Source organism: Poecilia reticulata, linkage group LG16 (genome assembly GCF_000633615.1).
Source record: "Poecilia reticulata strain Guanapo linkage group LG16, Guppy_female_1.0+MT, whole genome shotgun sequence".
In the NCBI taxonomy this organism is placed as follows: domain Eukaryota; kingdom Metazoa; phylum Chordata; class Actinopteri; order Cyprinodontiformes; family Poeciliidae; genus Poecilia; species Poecilia reticulata.
The window spans coordinates 22,594,714-22,617,698 of NC_024346.1; the positions used below are offsets into that span (position 1 = coordinate 22,594,714).

General features: G+C 38.6%; 1 protein-coding gene across 1 annotated transcript in view; it reads right to left on the minus strand.

Annotated features, from left to right (window-relative positions):
* Positions 1-152: 152 nt before the first annotated feature.
* Positions 153-22,985, minus strand: part of dnah5 (dynein, axonemal, heavy chain 5) — a 91,091-nt gene continuing 68,258 nt past the window's right edge. Inside the window, exons 73-88 of the mRNA XM_017309635.1 lie at positions 21,766-21,948; positions 19,271-19,375; positions 18,808-18,946; positions 18,129-18,243; positions 17,427-17,617; positions 16,465-16,586; positions 15,155-15,304; positions 14,452-14,697; positions 13,862-14,081; positions 12,877-13,082; positions 11,767-11,970; positions 10,163-10,378; positions 8,445-8,657; positions 7,883-8,035; positions 2,290-2,521; positions 153-529 (exon numbers count right to left, since the gene is read on the minus strand). Coding sequence (XP_017165124.1) covers positions 378-529; positions 2,290-2,521; positions 7,883-8,035; positions 8,445-8,657; positions 10,163-10,378; positions 11,767-11,970; positions 12,877-13,082; positions 13,862-14,081; positions 14,452-14,697; positions 15,155-15,304; positions 16,465-16,586; positions 17,427-17,617; positions 18,129-18,243; positions 18,808-18,946; positions 19,271-19,375; positions 21,766-21,948 — 2,847 coding nt within the window. The 3' untranslated portion in view covers positions 153-377. The remainder of the gene's footprint in view (positions 530-2,289; positions 2,522-7,882; positions 8,036-8,444; positions 8,658-10,162; positions 10,379-11,766; positions 11,971-12,876; positions 13,083-13,861; positions 14,082-14,451; positions 14,698-15,154; positions 15,305-16,464; positions 16,587-17,426; positions 17,618-18,128; positions 18,244-18,807; positions 18,947-19,270; positions 19,376-21,765; positions 21,949-22,985) is intronic.

Genomic DNA, 22,985 nt, shown 5'->3' on the forward strand with positions numbered 1-22,985 from the left:
CCTTTCACTTTATGAAAACATTGAATGCAGGTAAACGTGTTTGTGTTTAATGCACTCACGGCTTTATTTGAACGTGATATCTAAACTCTATGGTTACTGCACTAAACAATTCTGAGTCATTTCAAATAGGACAACTATCAGGACCCGATGTATTTTTTTTTTCAAAATCTTTAATATTAAAGGCGTCTTACATCAACAGAATGTATCTCTTAATAGAAAATCAAACTTAAAAGGGACTTTAGAAGAACATTTTTCTAAGGCTTGGTTAAAAACTTTACACTTCATTGTTTATGGTTAATCCTATTGAGACACAGGGTCTTGCTTCTATAGGTGACTGGTTTTATGAAGTCGATATGTTGTGTGTTTACGTAAAGAGATCATTTAACATCACAGAGCAGAGCCACGCCCCTGAGGATCCAGTGTTCTGGATGCAGGGAAGTTTTCAGGTCCACAGCTGCGATGTAATTCATGTCTGTCCTTACCGGCTTCTTGTAAATTGGACAGGAATAGAGGCGTGAATCCTTCACACCTGCAACACAGAGCAGAAAGGAAAAAAAAAAAAAAAAAACTTGCAGTTCAACAGTTTTCTGGAAAAGGAGCAGCAGCTGGTAAAATGATCTCTCTTAAAGATCTTTTAAGTGGAAGTTTCTGAAATATGAGCCCCGGTGTGTTGCACCAGAGACATCCAGCTGTGTTTGACACCACATCTGTTTTTAAGAAAACCAATCAACAAAATAACTCAAATTAGGACAACATAATTAGTTCCTTTTCCAGCAGCAGTTTGTTGACTGTTTTTTTTGGGGCTGCAGGTTTGTGCTTCATTACTTATTTATCATAACGTAATAAACTGTTGGAGGTTGCCTTGAGTGTCCCTCATCAACTCTTAAGCAGCTACAGACTGAAGAAGCTAAGCAGTTCAGCAAAATGGAAAAGCTTCAAAACAGCTTAACATTTTTTGGTAAAACACCTTGATGTAGAGTATCGTTTTAATCCCGATGCTTCTTGGCACAGAAGTTATATTTTTATATACTGGCAAGAAAATTTACAAAAAAAATGTTTCACAAAGACAGAAGTACACACAAGACAGGTCAAGGAAAAATATGTGGAGACTTGGGCATCCACAAAACTGACAGAGCGGTTAAAAACGGCATTAATCAGAGAGACAGCCCCATGGTAATTCAGACATCCACATTCCAGGTGGGAGAATCTGTTACCAGGACAACGGTTAAATGGGCATTTCCCAAATCTGGCCTTTTTTGAAAGACTGAAAAGAAGAGGGCTAAAAGAAAGCCACGAGAAGTCCTCTGCCCTTCCCCATAAGCCATGTAGGAAACACAGCAAACATCTGGAGGAAAAGGTTCTCTGTCCAGCAGAGCCCAAAATAGAACTTGACCTACATGCAAAACAGTGAAGAAAAACAACCACTCTATACAGTATAATGCTCAGCATACCATTCCCATGGTGCAACATAACACATAGGAAATTGTTAGCACCTTAAAAAGCTGCAGATTGGAAACTAGAGTGGAGATTCACCTTCCAACAACACAGCAATCCTAAAGCCACTGTAACCAAGGCTACGGTTAAATGTTTAGATGAAAGCATACTTATCAATTCAACTGTATTAGTTGTTAAAGTGAAATGTCAGATCTAAATCAAATCAAATACCACTAAAATATTGTACATTGAACTTTATAGTTATGTTTTTTTTATATATAAATCAGCTAAATCACAAAATAAACAACATAATGATGGCAGTGCTATCAGACAATCATGTTGAGACTGATCTTGTGCTATTTGGAAAATGGATAAAATGTTCCCAAATTAATGACTTAATTTTCTCCTGAGTTTGTAAGCTTGTCATTGTAACGATGGGTTTACAGCCCCTCCTGCACTGCATGCAGTCAGCTTGATTGTTTTAACAATAAGGTAGCTGATGTCAGTGTCAAAGCCCAGGAGCAAAAGGTTTACCAGCGGACGACTGAATGAGCCGCGTTACTCATCTTTCAGTGACTGTGAGATGTTGCTGCACTCTGGCCTTATCTTGAGCAAATACTGTAGCACAAACTTGCTGGAAATGTGTTCCCCAACATCATAAACAACATTAAGTCTGCTTGACATTTAAATGCTGCATGTATCCAGTCACTGTGTGGGATGAACATCATGAAGAGAATTCAAGATCCTCTTACGGTAAGGCAGGATTAAGGCTTATGCATCAATTCTGGACTCCCTTCCCTTCCCCTCCCAAACCCGACCTGCCTCTTCGCAGTGCCGTTTAATTGGAAGCCTCACCGTTATTCTCAGCGTACATCCTGATCACAGGCATCGCCTCAAAGAGGACTTTGGGCTTGGAGTCGACAAGTTTGCAGCCGCGGCGGTCCCAGCCGGCCCCCTCCAGGAAGAGGCCGTAAACGTACGCTCCCTCTGCCGGCGGCTGGGTGATGTCATCCTTCATCCACTTGGTTACCTCGTTGCACAGCGCCATGCGGTCCAGGGCCCAGCCTTTGTTGGCGCGAGTGATCTCCTGGGAGCGCGCGAAGAAACAAATCTGCAGGTTAACGTTGTAATGTTCCAGCTACAGCACTGATTCAACTCAGATGGAAGGGCAGCAGTAAAGCTTTAAAAGTAGGATATGAAAATAGAGTATGTTGGAATCACAGTAATCTTAGAAGAAATTAAAAAAAAGATATACAGATATGATAAAAAGATGTGGCAAATAATTTTGCGACTTTCACCACGTATTGTACACAAACTGATCAGCCTTTTCATGTAGTTTGTTTTTTCAGAGCTCCAATTGATCAACTAGAACCCAGAAAAGGTGGCTGTTTTCAAGAGTTCACATTAGTTCTACAAATCTGCTCCCAGTAAAAATGCAGACAGCTCCATCATCAATAACTCCCAGAGCTGGGGCTTTTCTTTGGCGCAGAAGGAAAAATAAACCAAAAGTCAGACGCAGAAACCTGACACAAATACTAAATGACTCCAACTTCCTCCCACTGCAACCCTTAAAGAGCAAAAATAAATTGATGTCGGCTCTCGAAGCACAACTGAACATTCTGAGTTTTAGTTTATAAACATGCAGGTGAAACTTGACATAATGGAAATCATTTGATTTTGTCAGCTGAATGTCTCTGTGTTCAACACACAATTATTTGCCCAGAACTAGACATGAAGGTTAAAGCTTTTCCATATAACTGCTAATTGCTGCTTATTCTGGCCAGAACTCCCAGATATATTAGCACTCAGACTATCCTACACAGTAGAATGTGTAATTGTTCTTTTAAGGAAATTGATAAACTCCATGTATCCAACTTGAATCAGGTTTTGAGCTGGATAATGATGTACGTAACACGTTGCATCTTCTAAAATCAATCTGATTTCAAAAATACTTTTTGACCCTAAAGAGAAATTAAAAGTAACTCATTAATTAAAGGTTCTTCAAAGAGTTGTAGTTGATGGTGTGGACTGTGGGCAGGAAGGAGCTCCTGCAGCAGTCTGTATTACAGCAAATTGGACAAGGCCTCTGACTGAAGACAAGAGGAAGTCCATAATTGTCGTATGAATAACGCGTATGAACTCTGTCTCTCATCTGTCAAAAAGAAATCAAATGTTCAATCAGCCTTTGCTCCACCTTTGGTGCTCAGGTTTAATTATTGAGCACTACATTCAGCAAGGCAACTGACACTTTGTTAGATCAACATTAGCTCTGATTATACCACACATGAGCATACTTTATTCATTTACAGTAAGCAAGAGAAAATTAATGATTAAATCTTTTCATATTTTTGAGCTGCATTAAAAAAAACAAACAAAAACAAAACATAAGTTCACAGTCCATGTATCTCAAGTTTGCTGGAAGGGAGTTCCAAGGTCTTTTGATGTAAGAGTCCTGTCATCTTTAGTTTTCAGCCCTGTATGTGTCACACCCAGCAGGCTTTGGTCACAGGACCTCAGGGAACTACTGGAGATGAGTGAACTTACGAGTTGTATCAGTTTCCGTCAGCATGTCATTTGTCAGAGAGGGAAAAGCTGTTTTCGTTAAAGGAGCTCCATAGAAACCTGAAATAAATTGATCAAGAAGGTTGTTTTCTTCCAGAGCAGCCGTTGGTAAACTCAGCCACCTTCTCTAAAAATAATGGTGATAAATAGCAGGATTTATAAATGCAAAGAGTTTGCAGTCTCACTTTTTTACGTATCTACAATTAAATTGAGTAATTGTAAATTACTAAATGTAATGTAGCAGAAATCCAAAATAAGATTTTAGTAAATCTCATTTCGTATTCCTACATTTTTTGCAAGAAAATTTTATGTCTGAAAAATGTCTGAGACTTGAAACTGTTACAATAATAAACTGAGAACAGTAAAAAAAGCGGTAACACATTATTTGAAGGGGGGTGAATAAGACTGTCATGACACTGTCATAAACATGACATAACACCTGTCATGAACATCAAGTCTTCATGAATATTTATGACTGTTGTCATAAAGTGCCATTCAGTAAATCATGACACTTAATACAAAGTTATTCAAAATTGTCTTTGTTATGACAACTTGTCATTAACCAATAAATCATGATCTGACATAAATTTGTTATAAAAGTATTACCAATTAAACTTTAAAAATTAGCTTTATGTAGTAATATTATATAGGTCTGCCATGTTGTTTAGTCTTAATTTTCTTAATTTAATCGATCCTAAAGTTTTACAGCAAGGTGTCTACAAAGCACTTACGAACTTGGCATTTGAAACATTATTTAAGGCTGTTTTAACCCTTGTGTGTGCGAGGACTGAGGCAAACGTAGAGGACTGTGGCAAATGATAGTTTGTGTGGAGTCGGTTGGACCCCATTTCTAAACACAAGGATTAAGAAGTGCAATACACCATCTCCACCAGTGAGAGGCAGCAATCCACGAACAGGCGTGCAGTGTGTTGGTGAAGAAGAAATCTTCCATATAGACCCATAGACATAATATAAGAGTAGACCCCGCATTGGCTGCTCCAGCGCAGGAAATATGGCGACCATCTTGGAGCGGTATACCCTCCTACTTTGCTCAATCAAAACAGCAGAAGATGCCTCAGCACTGAGGGATATGGACCTTACCACAGGGGCCACGTTTCATTGGATAATGCCCATTTTACATCACAGCGCAGCTACCACGTGCGTGACCGTCTCACAAACGCAAGCTACAGTATGCTAATGTACATTATGGACTAGCAGACCGGCAGAAAGTTTTTGCGTCAGGACTCGAAAAAGAATGGTTCTCCACCATCAGTGGGGTATCTGCACAGGCGATGTCAGGTATCCTGATCGTGTTTGTGTAACTAAAATTCACAGATTTCCAAAATCTGAAATGGAAAGCCTTGCTTGGATCAATGCTTGTGCACGACCACATTTGCTGCTCAACCGTCGTAGGATCAGCATAATGGCAGTACCGATACAACTTCTACATCCTGAAGCCTGTCTGTTACACAGTCTTACGTTAGCTGAACAGATCAATATGCAATGTATACGATATCTGACATACATTAAAGATTTTATTTGACCTGAAAAGGCTTTTTACTAAACTGTAATCGTGTTAGCCACGCTAGCACCGAGTACTGTGTATAAGTCCTAGGCACATTCGAACCCTCTAAACCATGAATGTCCGACTTACCCAGCCTTGCAAGAACAATAGGCATCAGTGATCTTGTCCATGGCTATATTTATGCTGAGGGTGTGAGAATCTGCTGTTTTTCTCATTGACCGGTAGCATTTAGCTGCGACGCGCACAATGTTGGAGGCATTGCGTGGCTAAAACACCTTGATGTCGTCCAAAAAAGATGACATGAACTTTTTGGTTCCCTTGTTCATTGTCGTGGCTGATATTTTGTGAAATCCGACAGAAATACTACACTAATCGGACATTTCCAAATACTTTTGTCTTCCAAACCATTGAAGTCTGTATTCTATACCATATATTAATTATAGTGTAAAATACATTAAAGTTAATGTATTTAATATATTCTTAACATAATTTGAGCAAAGGAGGGACCATAGACATTAGACGCCTCATGGAGCGCTGAGTTGTACGTTAACGTCACCGCCATCTTCTATGTGGCAGCAGAGCGATCGGAGCTCCTTAAGTCCTGTGCTGTGTGGACTTGTTTCAACTGTTTTACGAAACAAACTGGATTCAATGGCATTACCTCCCACAGGTAAGGATGATAGATCAGAATTACTTGACTTTGCAGCTAGAAATTCGCTTCTAAACAACCGAAAAATATTTCCTATGTAGCTAAATTGGCCCGAAGTAATCACTGGTTGCTAGCGTAGCAGCTAACGTTTTCATACCGTTTCATAATGAGAGAGAGATCTGATGAGAAACCGCTGTTAGAGGAGAAGTTCATTAAAGATCATGGGATTTTGTGAGGAAAGATCAGTCAGGATCAGAGCTGGAGCTGCTGTTCTTTAGTCTGTTTCCCAGCTCAGCTTCACCATGTCGGTATTTAGCTATAAAGATGCTACGAGTCAGAGCCCAACATGCTGAAAATGTCTTTTTCTGAATGTGAAGGAAACATTTATGTATTTTCTATTACACTTTTGGATAATTTCTCTTTTATCCTTGGCTTTAACCTGTGAACCAGGACGTCTCAGAAGTCATTGGAGTTCTCCCAGTGTGACCAGAAGACTGAAGCCCTGCCTGTTGCCAGTGTTCCCAGTATAATAAATAAATGCTTTATTCTTTCACTTTTTGTGTATTTTTAAATATCTCAAACTGAAGTATTAGTGTATTAATGCGTCTTATGCAATGAAATAAAAATGATTTATTCTGTTAGAATTATTTGCTGTCAATAGCAGAGTTGACATACTGTAATAAATATTTATTCTCTGGCAAAAAGTAAGAAAAATATGTAGTTTAATGTTTGACAATGACTGATTTATTATTGAGAAAGTAATTTCTCAATAATGTATACAAATAAATACAATAATTAAAATACAATAATTAGTTTTTTGTCTTGAAACGTTAAATGTGCATTGAATTATGGAATTATGTAAATATGTTCTTTAATAAAACACTGTAACAGTGTGTCTGTTCATCAGTGTCAATATAAAAATTATCAGAATAATTTATATCACAAAAAACATTGTGCTCTTTATTTAGAAATGCTTCCAAAAAAATTTAATAATCACATCAAAAGTTAGAAACTCTGTCTCTAGTCATTTCTTTGATTGACGAATATATTAATGTATATTTGTTAATCAAATATACATTATTTGATGTATATTGACACATTGAAAAATGTGTCAATGGCAGGTATTAACTTAAAATACTTTGTAGAACGGTACTTTATAAAGTTCGGTCTATTATTCTATTCACTTCACAGCTTACTGGCACATATTTCACATTCAATATGGCGGACGCTGCTACGTATTGCAGCAACAGGCCGACCCGCTCCATGAGGCGTCTACGTATATGATGTCTATGGCTGTAAGTTAATGTTAGCTAAAGTTATTAAACTCCATTACTGTAACGTTAGCCCTTAATATTAAACATATTTTAAAGACAGGCAAATTGGTTTTTCCCTCCAATTTTAATTTAGCAAATTAAAAGCTAATATGTTAGTCAAAGTTATCCTTTATGTGCATTATTTAGCAACTTGGCTGATGTGACACAGTGCTTGTGTTCTTTGCTTTGGCAACTTTAGCCACATGAAGACCCAGGCTAGCCTAAGAACTCCATTAATTGGAGTTCATACTTGCTTATCAGTGTTTATGTGTGTGTAGCTGCACATATGTTTACTCGTGTGTGTCATTGCGAACGTGTGCCCGCCTCTCCCTCTGTGCGCCATCTGGTCTCCTCCCCGGCAGAGGGTAAATAGGTGGTTCTGCCTGGTGCCATGCGTACCTGTCTCATCGCTGTCAGGAAGCCCTGCGGGTTGAAGAAGCCCGTCATCCAGAAGCATTTGGGCCGGCCCTCAAAGATCCAAGCCTGAAACTGGCGGTTCCGCTCTAGCAGCTCTGTGAACCAGAACCCCAGGGTGCTGGAGGCCCACGATGCCTGCAAGGAAAACAAACACGGGCAACAACATAATCAACATATTCCGGTGATATACTGAAAACCTAAACCGGGTGGATTAGATGAGCAGGAAGAAGTGGCGACCGAGTAAGCGAAACAAAACGACTTCGAGTAGAAAACTCTCAGCTAGGAAGGAACTGAAGCTTAAAATAGTCTACTTTCAAAGCATCAACAACTAATAGTATGAGCATAAGTTGAATTCAACTTAATCATTTGTAAATTAAATACATAATTTGACACATAATCTGTGTCGATTCTCTGAGTGTTTAGTTCTTCTTTTTCTTTATTTACATTCATTATAGAAGTTAATGTGTAATGAAATAAAAGAAAACACAAACAAGGAGGTGGCTTAATCATGAGTTGGAAGCAGAAAGAGGGGAGGGGACCAGACCTTCAACCAGCGTGCAGGAATGCGAGCGTCGTACATGCAGTCCAGGGCGTCCCGCAGGTTCTCACTCATGATGATGGTGCCGTCGATGGCCAGCTTGAGGTCAACCAGAGTGTGCCGGACCAGAGCTATGACCCGCTGCATTCGATCAATCTCCTGGCGGAGGAAGATGTTCATGGGCTGAAAGGGACCCATTTTCTGAAGACGCTCTCTCACCTGATTTAAAATGAGAGTCAAAGACAAAACAAGAAGAATAACAATAAAGTTCACACGTAATCTTAGCTTAAAATCCATGACACAACTTTTAAGATTTGATCTTTACAGATGCGCTACAGAGGAATGGGTATTACCGTATTTTCCGCACTATAAGGCGCACTTTTAACGAATGGCCTATTTTAAAAATTTTTTCATACATAAGGCGCACCGCATTATAGAATAGATGCTTCAGTTTGGGTTGCGGTACTCTATTATTACACATCTACATTTGTAAAGAAGTGGGCCCCGAGTTCTTTATATAGTAGTCTGCCCCAGTCATTGTTTCACTCTCGGTGTTGTGTTGCGATATTGTACCCAACTGCTTTCTGGGTAACACAGACCAACCGACACGCCGCAGTCTCTGTCTCTTAACCCCCCCAAACTTTATTAACAAACCAGCGTTCTGCGCACTTCTTCTACGGGCAAAAATGAAGTCGGCGGCTGCTTACCGCAGTTGCTAGACCTGTTGTGGCTCAATATTGGTCCATATATAAGGCGCACCAGATTATAAGGCGCACTGTCGGCTTTTGAGGAAATTGAAGGTTTTTAGGTGCGCCTTATAGTGCGGAAAATACGGTAATTGTAGTCGAGATGTGTAAGGTTGGTAGATACATCATGAAAATAACTTGCGACTGTAAATGCAGAGAAAGGTGGCTCTCCTAAACAACTGATTCAGAAGGGCTGGACATAAATACACACTATGCTTTTCAGACTTTTACTTGTTAATGTTAAAACCCATACAATTTTCCTTGCACTTCAAAGTTCAGTCTTGCATAAAATCCAATAAAATGTATTGAACTTTTGGTTGTAATGAGATACCATTAGGAGTTTTCAAGGCGTATGAAAGCTTTTGCAAGTGACTGCATCGAACAGATAAGTATATATATATATATATATATATATATATATAAAAATCTAAGGTTCATGGGAAGATACAACATTTATCTGTGAAGCAGGAAAACAAAATAATTTTTGGCAATTTGTGATTTCCATTAAAAATATGCTCTCACAGATAAAGACAGATAAAGTGTTTCTCTTAACACTCCTGCATCTCTCTGAACTTGACACGTTTATCTCCTTCAATTAAAAAAAATAACAACATGATATTTCTTTAGCTTGTCAACACCAGACTGGCTCAGTATTTTATTTTTTTTCCTTCCTTGTGTACTTCTTCCCCGTATAAGCAAGATCCTGAAAGTGCGAGAGACACGGCGTGTTGGTAAGCGACAGCGAAGCTTTGCACCTTGCTTCGGAGTCATAATCTCTCCTCACCTTTTCATGACAGAAAAAGAGAGGAACCTCAAAATAAAGCTGGGATCCAGCCGCATTCACACCATCCCTCCCCTGCCTCTGCCTGGCACCACGAGAGACACTCAGCCCGGCTTGCGTGGTGAGAGGAACTGTGAACAACCATGCCTAACCTCAATCATTTGCCTCGGGCCGTTTCGCAGAGCACACAAACATACTTCAAAAGGTACATAGTCGGGAGGCAGTTTCTCCAGCATGTCGTCAGCCAGTCTGGACACGGCCGCCTCTCTGGTCTCCCCTCCTCCCGATGAGCTGTCTTTTGGCTGAATGCTGAGGATGGCATCCAGCACATCCTTCGCCTGTTTGCTCTGAAAGGTTATGTCTGCGTTCGGGTGGAGCCCAAACACCTGCGGCGTATCGTAGGCTGGAAGACCCTGCAATAAAAGAATGGAATTTAATTAAGTAACTAAATTCCCTTAAGTTTTTTTTTGTTTTTTTTCTTTAAGATTTAATAGATAGCATTCGAGTATCCTATCGAGTGAGGAACCCAGAGTCAGTGTCTGTGTCGATACATGCTGCTCCTGTCGACGCAGAACAATTTCACTATTTTGTTTTCGTTTTGTCTTTTTTTTTGGGATATCTCCTCCCCATATTTTTATCCCGAGGTTCACATACACGCACACGCAACAAGCTGCAGACATTGAGCATGATCTCGGCTACACATGGTGTCACAAGCTGCTTTCTGTCCCCCTCTGGTGAGGATTCAGACAGTAAAACACATGGGTCAGTCATGTTATCCGTCCTGCAAAATGGTGAGTGTCTCTGACCATCTTGGGAGAAATGCTGTTGAAGTGACACGATCTCTCCCCCCAAGCTTCCTACAAACAGTCAAATGTGTTCAGTTGGCGCCCAACCAAGCTGCAGCTCTGTGGTGATAGAGAAAAAAAACAAAAAAACATGCACTCTGCAGGCTGGCGTTCTGTGACTCCTATCGTTCTTATACCCGGATATTAGTCTTAGATTAACCGAGTTCTTACAAACTTTGCTGCATCTTTACTGCCTTATTTGTTTTCCTTCTCCACTGCTTTCCTTATTATAATACGTGACAGTACGATGCTTTTCTTCACCGACCTGAAGGGATGTACTGACTCTGTTCTGTCTGACAGGACCAATCAATACCAATTTTCCAACTGGCCTCATACGACAAATAACTTAATGATTTAAAGAGGTGTCCTCGCTGATTCAGCTTTCATTCAGACACCTAAAATAAATCTCGGGGAAAACCAGGGGCTGACCTGCAAGCTTTGTCTAACGGTGCGACAACTGATTTACGTACAATTCCAGGCATTTAAATTAGGGTGAAATGTAGAAATTACAATGCAAATGGTAATTCCCTTCTGTTTGCATCTTGAATTTAGTGGTAATGGTCTTGTGCTCTTCTGGGAGACAGAAAGGGTGGAATTAAGTTTGGGTTTTTAGATGTATCTATATGGTTTCTCCACGGTTGTGTTTATGAGTGCATGAGAGAGAACACAGCAGAGCATTTCACAGCCTTTCATTCTTCAGCATATATGACAATGAAGCTAGGTTGAATAAAATAAGCTTTAAAGCTGCTCTGTGACACACAAAGACATGCATCATGTCAAATGTGCATAAAATTACACAGTTATTTAATGTGAGATAATCCACTTGAGTGATTATATCAGAAAAGGGAGAAGAACACAATCGTCCACAATGTGGCTGCTATCACAGATTGAAAATAATATTTTGTAGAAACGTTTTCAGTCACACACCACCATCTTCTGTGTTTTTTCAGCATTACCTGAATGTAACTGAGATACTGGTCAACACTGGAGCATTTTGGGATGTTGTATCCCTTGTAGAAGTTAAAGGTGGGTCCAAACATTTCCTCACTGAACCAAACCCTGGCAAAGGTGTTTAGGAGGCGTTTGTCGAAGTCGTCAGTCACTCGGCCGCCGTATTGAATCTCGCCGATCATGTACTGTACTGTGCTCCATGATACGCCCTGCGAAGATGTAGCATGCATTTCAAAGTAAAGCTGAGAAACAAATGTAATAATGTCAGTTTTGGCGAGTCTATCAGTTTCCCACATCCTGGTATCATTTGCCAAGCTCGGCCTTATGAAGGCAGTCAGAAGTAGATGTAGTTCTGGATTCTGGGTAAATCACTGTGAAGCTTTACCCTTTGTCGATTTGGGTTAAACTCCCATTTTTACTTGCATGGATGTTGGGGATTTCTTTCAGTGTGAAGCTCGGGAGTAATCTTTCTGCAAATTATGGCTTCAGATAAAGGAGGTAAATAGCAAACTTCAAGAAAATCCCGCTAGAAAAGCTGACATTTATTTCAGGTTAATTTAGATTTACTATACCTGATGGGAGGTGTGGGCTTGAGAAAAAAAATGCTAAAATTGAATCGAAGGGTTTTTCAACAAAGTTTCAGTTTAAGTGGATACATTTGCACACCGTTAAGCTGGAGCTTTGTTTGAGTTGTTTACACGTCGTGTCCTTACAGATTTAGATTTTTTTTTTAAGCGTGCAGCATAGATCACGGTACAAAGTGGAAACGGTTTTGAAGTAATTTATCATAATATTTTTTGAGTCACTAAAACAGCATTAAACAGGGAAGAAGACCTTTGATATCTGCTGTAGAATGAAATATGTGGAGGTTATGACAAAGCGTAGTGTAATGTGCCTTTTTGCAATTCAAATGAAGCATTTCCTTTGACTATTCATGCATTTAGAAGCTCCCACTTCCTATGTACGAGTGAAATAACGCACTTCTCAGCTAAGAAAAACTACTCACAAAAATGCATCTTTTGATCAGAGGCTTTGCGGTTTACTTTATATCTGCTGGTCATGTGTGCAAATCCTCATGTGCAGCAATAGCTTCACCTTACATAATCTCCACTGACCTTTTTGATGTCCACGTCATCCAGGTGGTTTTGAAAAAACTGGACAGTGGCGTTAAAGTCAGCTTGGTTGAACTCATAGGGGATGTTCCACCCTAGAGGGCCAAACTTCCTCCGCTCTTGAACGGTGCTGTGGAGAAACGCCACAGCGTACAGCATTGGCTTCCACTGCACCATGTTACTGACATCCAAAAGGTCCTGGTTTATTCCTGTTAAAGGACAAAGGGATCAATTCGTCAACACCCAGTTCCAAAATATGTTGGAAGTCAAATAAACATACACATATTTTTCAACTGAAAAAAAGGTTGATATTCAGAGAAACAAATAACAGTGAAGCAACTTTAAATGCAAATTTTCATTTCATACAGCTATTATTTTGGGATCAAAATACGTGTCAAAGGCACTTTTGTGAATTTGCAAATGAAACAGACTTGGTCTCTTGCAGGATTTAGGAGCTAAAGACAAGCACACATAGATTCTTAGTTGCCCTTCACCATCCTTTTCAATATGAACGAGGAACAGGCAGCTCTCTTGTGCATATTAAGTATTCGTTTTACCCTTCTAGGTTTTGAATAAAAACACAAAGTACATGTTTCAGCTTGCGTAAGGTCTCATAAACCTTCCCCCAATGCTTGTAGCACTTGGGTGTAAAGTCTCTGAATTAAGCAACAAGCACATGTTGTGAATTTCCATCTCTTCAATCTGTTGTCCTTCCCCTAGGACTCAGTAAGAGTCTGGATCTATCTATATGCATGCATCCACCCACTACTCAGATCTTTATAAAGAATAATAAGACACTTTTGTGTTTCAATCATCTCATTATACCCCTATTGACCGTTTTTCTATTTGAAAATACATATATTTTTGCTTGCCTGTGTTTGCAAGTACAAGACTTTGTGTAGCTTGATTCCATACAGTTTGTCCTCTAATTTCCCCAAATCAATTCAAATGACTTTTTTACTGCAAGTTAAACTACATTGAAGCCCACCTCCATAGGTCCTCTTAAGCCCCGCCTTCAGGCCCTGCGGTGGTTCGTTGGTGAACTTGACAGACATCTGAAGGAGAGTGATGGGGAAGTGCTTGTGAGCCTCTGTGGTCATCCAAAGGTGAAAGCTGTCGTTGACAAAGTCTGTTTCCGTCACCGTGTCCATTAGTTCATCCATGAAGTCCAGACCCAGATGACAGTTCTGGAGCAAGGCCCACCCACCCTGTGAACAATCGCAACAACCGGTGGCCATCAAACTCCGTGACGGGTTGGGGATAAAATTTCAAGAAGTCAGCATTGAATCCATTTTTGCCCATTTTTAAACTATAACTGTAGTGTTCATAGTGAGTTTACAGTTTTAAAGGGAGTGCATACACAGGGAAATAGATGGATGCAAACTTTAAAAGAATGGAACAGGCAATAAGATCTAAAACACTGATATTTCTCCTCGCTGTCGTCTTTTCCATAACTACCTGGGCTTGTAAATTGCTTAATTGAAATTCAATACTTTTCCAGGCTTATTGGAAAATTAATTACAGTTCCAGCTGCTGCTGCTACAGTAAAAAAGGAGCCACCTCAGAGCCACGACTCACATTAGCCATGGTCTGCTGCAGGAGCTTACGAGCATGGACCTCTTGTCCTTGTCCCATAGACACGTATCTGGTCTCAATCTTGAGCTTCTTCCCCAGTGCGATGATGGAGTCAGTAGGGTCTGATCCCATTGAAAGGAAGCAGATAAGCGGTGTCCGTGGAGCTGATTCCTCCCACATCTTCTCCAGGTCAAGAATCACCCCTTCAGTGTACTTCTCCCCCATTGCATTAGTTATGTATTTACGAGCCTAAGGAAGAGGAGGAGGAATCAAATGGTGAAAAGTTGATGTTTATTTACTGGTTAGAAATGCAAAAAATGCAAAAGGTTGTTGAACTCCTGTAAAAAGTAAAAGGAAATATATTTTCTATCCAGGGTAAATATTAGGGAAAATATGTGGAGAGTTTTTGGTTTAATTTTTTGCAGATCATTTTTCTTTAGTCAACGGCTTAATTTTTTTTTTTTTAACTACTGAACAGACTTTATTTTTTTCTGAAAAACTCTTTTACTGGTGACCTGGTGTATGAATGGTGGTGGATATGGATATGGGTGGCACTCATACCGAATAGTAACTTCAAGTTCCTTCATCACTTTCTCTGGCATCTTATTTATTTCATACTATAATTATTAATAGACAGACTTTACGCTCAGTTTTCGACTTAATTCTATATAATTTCTCTAAGAATACAAAAACGTGTTTTCCTTACCTGCGCGATGGTCCTGTCGGGACACCAGCACCGTATCAGGAGAAGCCGCCTAAAGCAGTCGAGAGACTGATCATAGGAGTTGGGAACCACCTCCTCCTCTGGGGCTTCCTTATCAAACCACGACTTCCACTGCTTCTCGTTACGACTTATCTGGAAGAAATGTAGACATCGGGTTATTGCACTGAGGTGCATCGTACACTCAGTATAAGACTCTGAATGCTGAATGGCCTGCACTTGCACAGAGATTCATCAAATCCAGAGGACGCCAAAGCGCTTTACGCTACATTCAGTCACACATTCACAAGCTGGTGGTGGTGAGCTACTGCGTCGTAGCCACAGCTGCCCTGGAGCAGGCTGACTGAAGCAAGCTCATGTCAGCAATCAGAGGCCTCAGAAATAACTTCACTATGAACCTGAGAGGAAGGGATCTTTAAGTTTACTCTGTTTTCGTTAGATATGGATATGTTGTTACTTTGGTAAGGTAATGTGCAAAAATACTACTACTCATAATCATCATAATTTTTTTATTTAACCATTCATTTACACATGAGAAAGTTGGAAATAAAAAACACTTTTTTGTTTTTTTGAAACAACAAAAATATGCTTTATCTGCTGTTTGTTCATGCGATGAGCATATTTCCAAGTAATATTTGCATTCTTCATTATTTATTTATAAGATTGAGAAGCTTACGTATGCATGAAGACAGTGTGCCCTTCCCACAGCTGAAACTAAACTTCTGGGTTGTTGTTTTTTTTTCCATGTCCTCCTTGAAAAACTGATTTGAATAAACTAAAAAGTTCAGCACCACCTCTCCCTATTAACAGGCATGCAGAATAAAATGCTCATGTGAATTACTTGCAAACACACAGTCAGCCAAACACATATCACGCCCGGGTGTACGTGTACATCTGCCCAGCCAAAAGTAATTAATTGAAAATTTAACCAAACTATGCTCATTTCACACAACGTTGGTTTTTCCCACCATGGGAGCCACCAGGCTGTCAGTTACACTCAAGGGTTTGTGCATTTGGGTGTGAGTGACAGTCAATCATGGGTCTCTGAGAGCCCATGTGTAAAAGAAAGGATGAAGTGAGCCATGATGAGGCTGATATTGACATGCTCAGTAGAGCAAAGAAGAGCTGTGAAAAATATTTAATAAGCACCAAGAGACCACAAACGCATCAGTGTGTGTGTGTTGAACAGATGAAACTTCCTTGCTGAGGTAGACTTGGTAGATTAAAGTACTTGGGTAAATCTTTCTCAGCTAAAGACGCATGCCTAAACTGATTGAGATGTGTAATATGTGAACCTGATCCAGTATGTCGGAGAACTGCCAGAGTTTGCTGAGCTCCACGAGGTTGAGCCAAGTCATGTCCAGGATCCACTTGGCTGGTTTCTGAGGACAGGCTTTTAGGTCCAGAGACGCGCCGCCTGTACGATGCAAAAACGCACAAACATACGTGTACGCATGAATGCAGACACACGTGTGCTTTCAGAATAACATTGGGTTTTGTCTAACCAACACTTTACAAAGCAAAAATGCATATCATATACCTTGTTTTTTTATGTTTCAATGAATGTACACATAATTACAAAAAATGTCAAGAGTACTGTGGCCAGCATGTCACAGTTGACAGATGGTGTAGCTGCATGCATGTAGCAGAGAGTCTGTTCTGAATCTGCTGGTAATGCTACGGACTTTTACTCCTGCGGTGAAAAATGCTGCGTGTAAGAGATCCGGTTAGCTGCTGCAAGTACTTAAAGAAATATAATCAAACAACTTATATCTTAATACTAGAAAAGTTCTCTAAAATGTGAGAAAATGACATTATGCTCCTTTTCTATGTATTTTTTTGTTGTTGTATTCAACATTTGAATTTAAAACAGTTAGGCTACATAACTACATAACCTTTTCACATATCTTATGAAATAGATCAACACAAAGTACTGCAGAAATGTTTAGTGGAAGAAAGTGTTTAGTGTGTCAAAACTTTAAATACATGTTAAAAATAAAAAATAAAACCATGAAGCCGCCTTTCCTGTGATATCCCTTAATAAAATCCACTGCAACTAAATTCCTTATTAACTGAACTCATTAATAAATTATATAAAAATACATCTGTTTTGTAAAGACTTCTGAGGTTTGTTTGAAAACTTTAGTGAACAAACACATTTAGTGATCTTCATGAAGATCAGGAAACTCACAGGTCAGAGGTAAAGTTAAGGAGAACTCTGCATAGTATGACAGTGATGTTGGATGAAAAGTTATACCTTTAATGAGTGTGTGGAACTCCTCATGTTTGATTTTGTTGCTTTGCATGTCGATCTTCAAAGTCAACAGCAAAGTAAAAAGGAACTTGTGCTCTTCATACAGGCCCCGTGCTGCGTAGTGGTGCACCTCAAAGGTCATGAACTCTATGATGCTCGCGATCCGTTTGATGGTGATAGGACTTTTTGAGGACCTGTTCCGGTAGAAAATTACAACATAAATGTTAATTTAAGCCCCAAGCTACAGTGCAGTGCTTAATTGCTTAACTGCTAAATAGTAAATTTTTTCTCAAAATTAAATCGGACTTGTAGTCTGTACAAACTTAATGCACAGTGCAACCCGTGAGGCTTCATATATCTGAGTAAAATATTCAAGCTCTCAAATCTCTGGCCAATGGGTTAACCTTATTTCTCTTTGGGAATATTATGGGCTTTTTTTATTGTATTGAAATGAAACAAATTGCAAATTTAGTACCAAGCATAAACAATATGAAAATGACAAATGTGATTGTTATTTCTGATGAGAACTCCACGTCATATACAATTGTGAAGTGGCTACAATAGATGACTTAATATTCTAAATAATCTGGCCTAAAAGGTTTTATTGACAGTGTTACTAAAAAAATATATGCTTCTTTGGGGAGAAGCAAATTCTGTACTGTTGTTGTGTTATACTGCGATGTCATAAGTGTCAATAATTCTCACCTAGCCAGAGAAAGGTCAAAAAGTCCTAGGAACTGCCTCAGAGACGTCTGGTACATGATATTTACCATACTCATCTCAGTAATAAGGAAATACAGGATGCTGCCCCTAGTGGCCACTAAAATCACACAGAAACAGACAAGAGAACAAAATATCAGACTAATACATTTATCTGACCAATAAATGTTCAATAAATAATTGAAACTTGACTTGTCTGGCACTTTACTTGGTTTTCTTTATGCTGATTGTTCACTGATGTTTTCAAAGAAAACTCTTCAAGAACAGCTGTATTTATACTGAGATTATATTACACACAATATGGACTTCTGTTAGTAATCATGTGATTTCTGTTGGTTGCACGGTATTCTATTGAGGGCATGAACACTACATTGGAGTGAAAACAAATGTAAAATAAACTTATCAAATCTTTTTCTGTAAAAACATTAGGTTCTACTTGGTGTTTTTCTATCTCAGAAATAACAATAAATCAGATTTTAATTTGTGTTCGTAAAGTAGAAAATGCAAGTGAATGCAAAATTCTTTTGCACTAGATTTGTTAAGAGTCTGAGTCGAAATAAAAAGCTAAAGATATAGATATATGTTATACATTCTTGCCTGTGACTCTTGAAGCACACTGCAGCCTGTCGAAATAAATAAATAGAAATTCTGTCTTAAAGCCTACCAGGTCGGTATTCCTCCCTAGCAGCATTTATCTGAACTTCAGTCTCAGCAGCAATCTGCAGCTTCTGAGTGACTTCCTCGGCTGTTTGCTTCGTGTTGTTGAGAACGAGAATCAGGCTCTCATCATCCACCAGTGAACCCTAAAAAAAAAAAAAAAGAAAAAAAAACACGTAAGAAAACAAAGTTGAAGGTATGCATGTTTCAAGGAATTGACTATTGTGAACACTCCACTTTTTTGGAACAAAAGATATGGATAGCTGTTTCAGATGTTTTCTAAATGAAAATCTTTTAACCCTATAATGTTATCACAAATCAAAATGTGAATCTGATCAAATAATAATAAACAAACTAAGTGTTCCCACTCTGCTACAGAAGTCACTCTTATTTTTTCAACATTTACATCTAAAGTTTTGAAAAGCGGTGTTCCAACTCTCCATAAATTAAAGATCGAAACATATTTTTACCTGTGTGCTAGTTAGTCTGTACAAGAGGTTGTCCTCAAGTTCCTTCATTTTTCTCTTGTTATAGGTCACATCTTCCAAAAGGTCAGTCCTCTCCTTCTCCATTTCCTGGAGTCAGAAAAAACACAACACACAGGGAGATGTAGATATAAAGTATAAATCTGTGACTGTAAAAAAAACACACAAAAAAAAACAGCATAGGGCCACTAAAATTAAAGAGCTTCATGAAGAAGATGAATCTGACCAAATGAAACGTATTTTAGACTGTGGGGTATTCTAAGTTGACAATTTACCCTTAATGTGGACAAGATCAAAGTAAATCTCATTTTGAATTCATGCTGTTATCTAAGCCAACTTCATAGTAGAGAGATCATTAGTTTTCAGACTTTCACATTCTATTTAAAACGCCTCGTTTAACAAGGTAATATCAGTCAAGTTCTCACCACTGATGTTTGTTTGAAACCCTTACCGCTGCTTCTGAGGGAATAGATTAAAAGACGACTAATTTTGATGGTTGAAGATGAATGCCAATGTTCAGAAATGAGCAGTCCAAAAATAATGACTTGATAATGTGTGCAGTAATAAGTTATAAGTATAACAAAACAGATAATACATATACAATTTAAAAAAAGCATCTGCAGTCATCTGGTTTAAATAAACAGTCACTTATATTCAGCCTGAAGTTTTTATTAAACTGTTAGATTCTTCGATTTTAAACAGTGAAAATGAATATGGTCAGAAAGACATCTGTTCAGTCTCTATGGTGACCAACTAACCAATAGATGAGGGTTATTCCACATTTCTTCCATTACAGCTTTAGGTTTTAATTTAGATGTGCACCACAGTATCAGAATATGGGTTCACAGTTTTGCTGTCTGGATTGAAGGTGGTTATCTTCCAGTCTGCCAGTATGATCATCTGGTTTCTAATGCATTGCTATGGCGATGGACATAAAAAGAAACACAGCAGTCTCTCACTTGCATCTGTACATGCAGCTTGTGTCTTAGTTAACTCACGTGACAAATGTTAGCAGGAAAAAGGGACGTAATTGTTTCTGTCAGATCAGCTTACCGGTAAGTTATGTTTTCAGTAGAACCTTCTATATTTGCACCTAAAAATGTGCACAAAGCAACATTTTCCATACAGTAGGATTTTCTCCATCTTTATTTATAGATTCTAATTTGAAATCAGGCAAAAATAGAGTTTTGACAGTTTATTAATTAAGTTACTGTACTCTGTGAGAGAATCACATGCCTTATAGCATTCTCTGTAGTACTGATATTTGGCATTGTCTACAGCCCATCACTGAAATTAGCCTTTGACAAATTTTGGACCTTCTCCCATGAACCAACATTAGAAGATAATTTTCTTTAGTGTCATTTGCTTAACTTGCAAAAGGTCTCTAGTTTGAAATCAGCCAAAAATAGTTCAACCCCCCCTCCCTCGCCAAGTTATATTTATCACATGGTGTTGTAGGTCCTCAAGAATGTATGATCTGGCATGTGCCAGCAGGTTTCTATGGCACATTGGTTAAAACTCTGGCCTTTCAATCCAGATCTGAGTTCAAGTATCAGTATCTTCTAGAGTTGCACCTAGTCTTTTGTCAGGCTTAATTTATCGACTGTTATTTAATTTGAAAAGAGGCAGAACGAGGTTTGACAATTTGTTCACCAAGTTACTGTGTTATATAAATATTTGGCATTACCTTCAGCAGATTTGAATGGAGTGGCTACATCTCAACAATTTCTTACAACTTTAAAATATATAGAAAAAAATAATGAGTTTCTTATTTAAACTTGGTTTTATGTTAGACTAGTTTTTGTTTCCCTATGCTCTTAATGCCTGTGGCTACATTTACAAAGTAGCCTTATTATCAATGAAAAATTCAAATAATGAAAACAATAATTCTAGCCCTCTGCACCCCCATAAGCTCGGAAGAAAAAAAGCTGGTTTTGGTTTTTCAATCTGGAATAGCAGCCTCAGCGCTTTCATTATTGTTATATCCATATTTGGCGCATATTGGAGATAGCATGCTATTCTTCACATCTTCCATGAATCTTTCATTTCGTGATCGCCCATTAGGCTTACTGGTGAGAAAATTGCTTCTCTGCAGCAGTGCCAGTCTTTTTAGACGCACAATCAATGAGCCCTTTGCCCTGGTGTATTTACAGTGAGCTATTATATTGCTCAGTGTGAATGGCTCAAGTTCCTGACACTTTAGATGTGTGTGTCTTTGTTAGTAGATTTTATCCTGATGCATATGGGCGGCGTTGTATCAGTGACTGGGAGTTTCTGTTTTGTAAAGGGTGATGATACACTCATGAGTTATAATGTCACACAATAAGAGAGGCGTTAAAAGCCTACAAGAATCGATACAAACCACTTCAAATCTGAAGCAGTGAGATTTAATTATTTTATATATATAATATTGCTTAAATAAGTCATTAAATTATACATAAAGGAAAGTAAAATTACCATCTTTTTGACTAAAGGCATACCTGTTTTTCAGTGAGAATGACACGACCCAGCAGCTGGTCCTCAAGCCCCTTCATGGTAACAGTGAAGTCAATGATGGAGGTGCGAGCGCTGATTTCAGGAGTGTAAGCTGGGTTAGGGAGCTTGGTGGTCATATAAAGCCTGAATCCTTTCATCACATCCACTTCTTTGTCCCCAACTTTCACCTGTGAACATATTACCTTTTAGCACAAAAGCATCATAAACATTCAAATCTATCACTGTTACCACACGCGTAACAATGAATGTTGTGTTGGAATGGCCCACTTAAAATTCAGGATTCAATTTGTTTACTTTTCATCTGGTCCGACTTTGCTTCTGCATTATTCTAGATGTGTATAGCTGGTGGATATATACACAAACAAGACTTGTGTAATGTTTGTATGCAATATTTTTTTTTTTTGCCTGAGTAACAAAATCTTCTCATTAAACCCTAATTAAAAAAAATACTGAACTGTTTGGGAAAAAAACAAAGTCAAGAAAGAGGCCAAATAACTTCCTGAAAATCAATTATTTGGAGAATGGTGTTAAATGCATTGCACATACTTTTTGAGAGCCTCAATAAGCCATAGAATAGAGCTACTCTGAAATAATCCCTGTGTGTATTTGTGCACATAAATATGTGTACGTGCACGGGTGCAAGACTGCTTTGCCTCTGATCGACACTTAATTACTCATGGCAGTAGATCATCTAATTATCCATCTGTATGTCTGTTCCTGAAGCTGTCAAGCGTAGACACCTTCACTTCCTCCTCAAAGCAGGATATTAATAGAAATAGTCTGAAAGAGACGTCTGGTTGATTGTTGTGTTTGAGGAGCATCCCTGTTGTCAGAGCATGTTTTATACTGAATCTGATGGCGAGTACCAGAGAAAATGTTTGCAAGCTGACAGCAGTGATATTTATACCATGACCTTGAATATGACGTATGATAAAATAGATAGTTATGTAAATAAGAAGATTTTACTTGCAGTCAAACTGTGTGGTCGCTATAATTCCTCTCAAAGTAATGACATATTTTACAGATTAATCAAGGCTTTTATGCTTGCAAATAAAATTAAATAAAACAAAAAAATCAAACAATAACCTCCAATTTTAAAGTAGAAAATATGTGGTTTGAACACTGCATAGCAACTAGAGGAAGTTGTTTCAGTACAAGGCACAAAGACCTAGCAAAATTTTTTAAAACACACATTATATATATA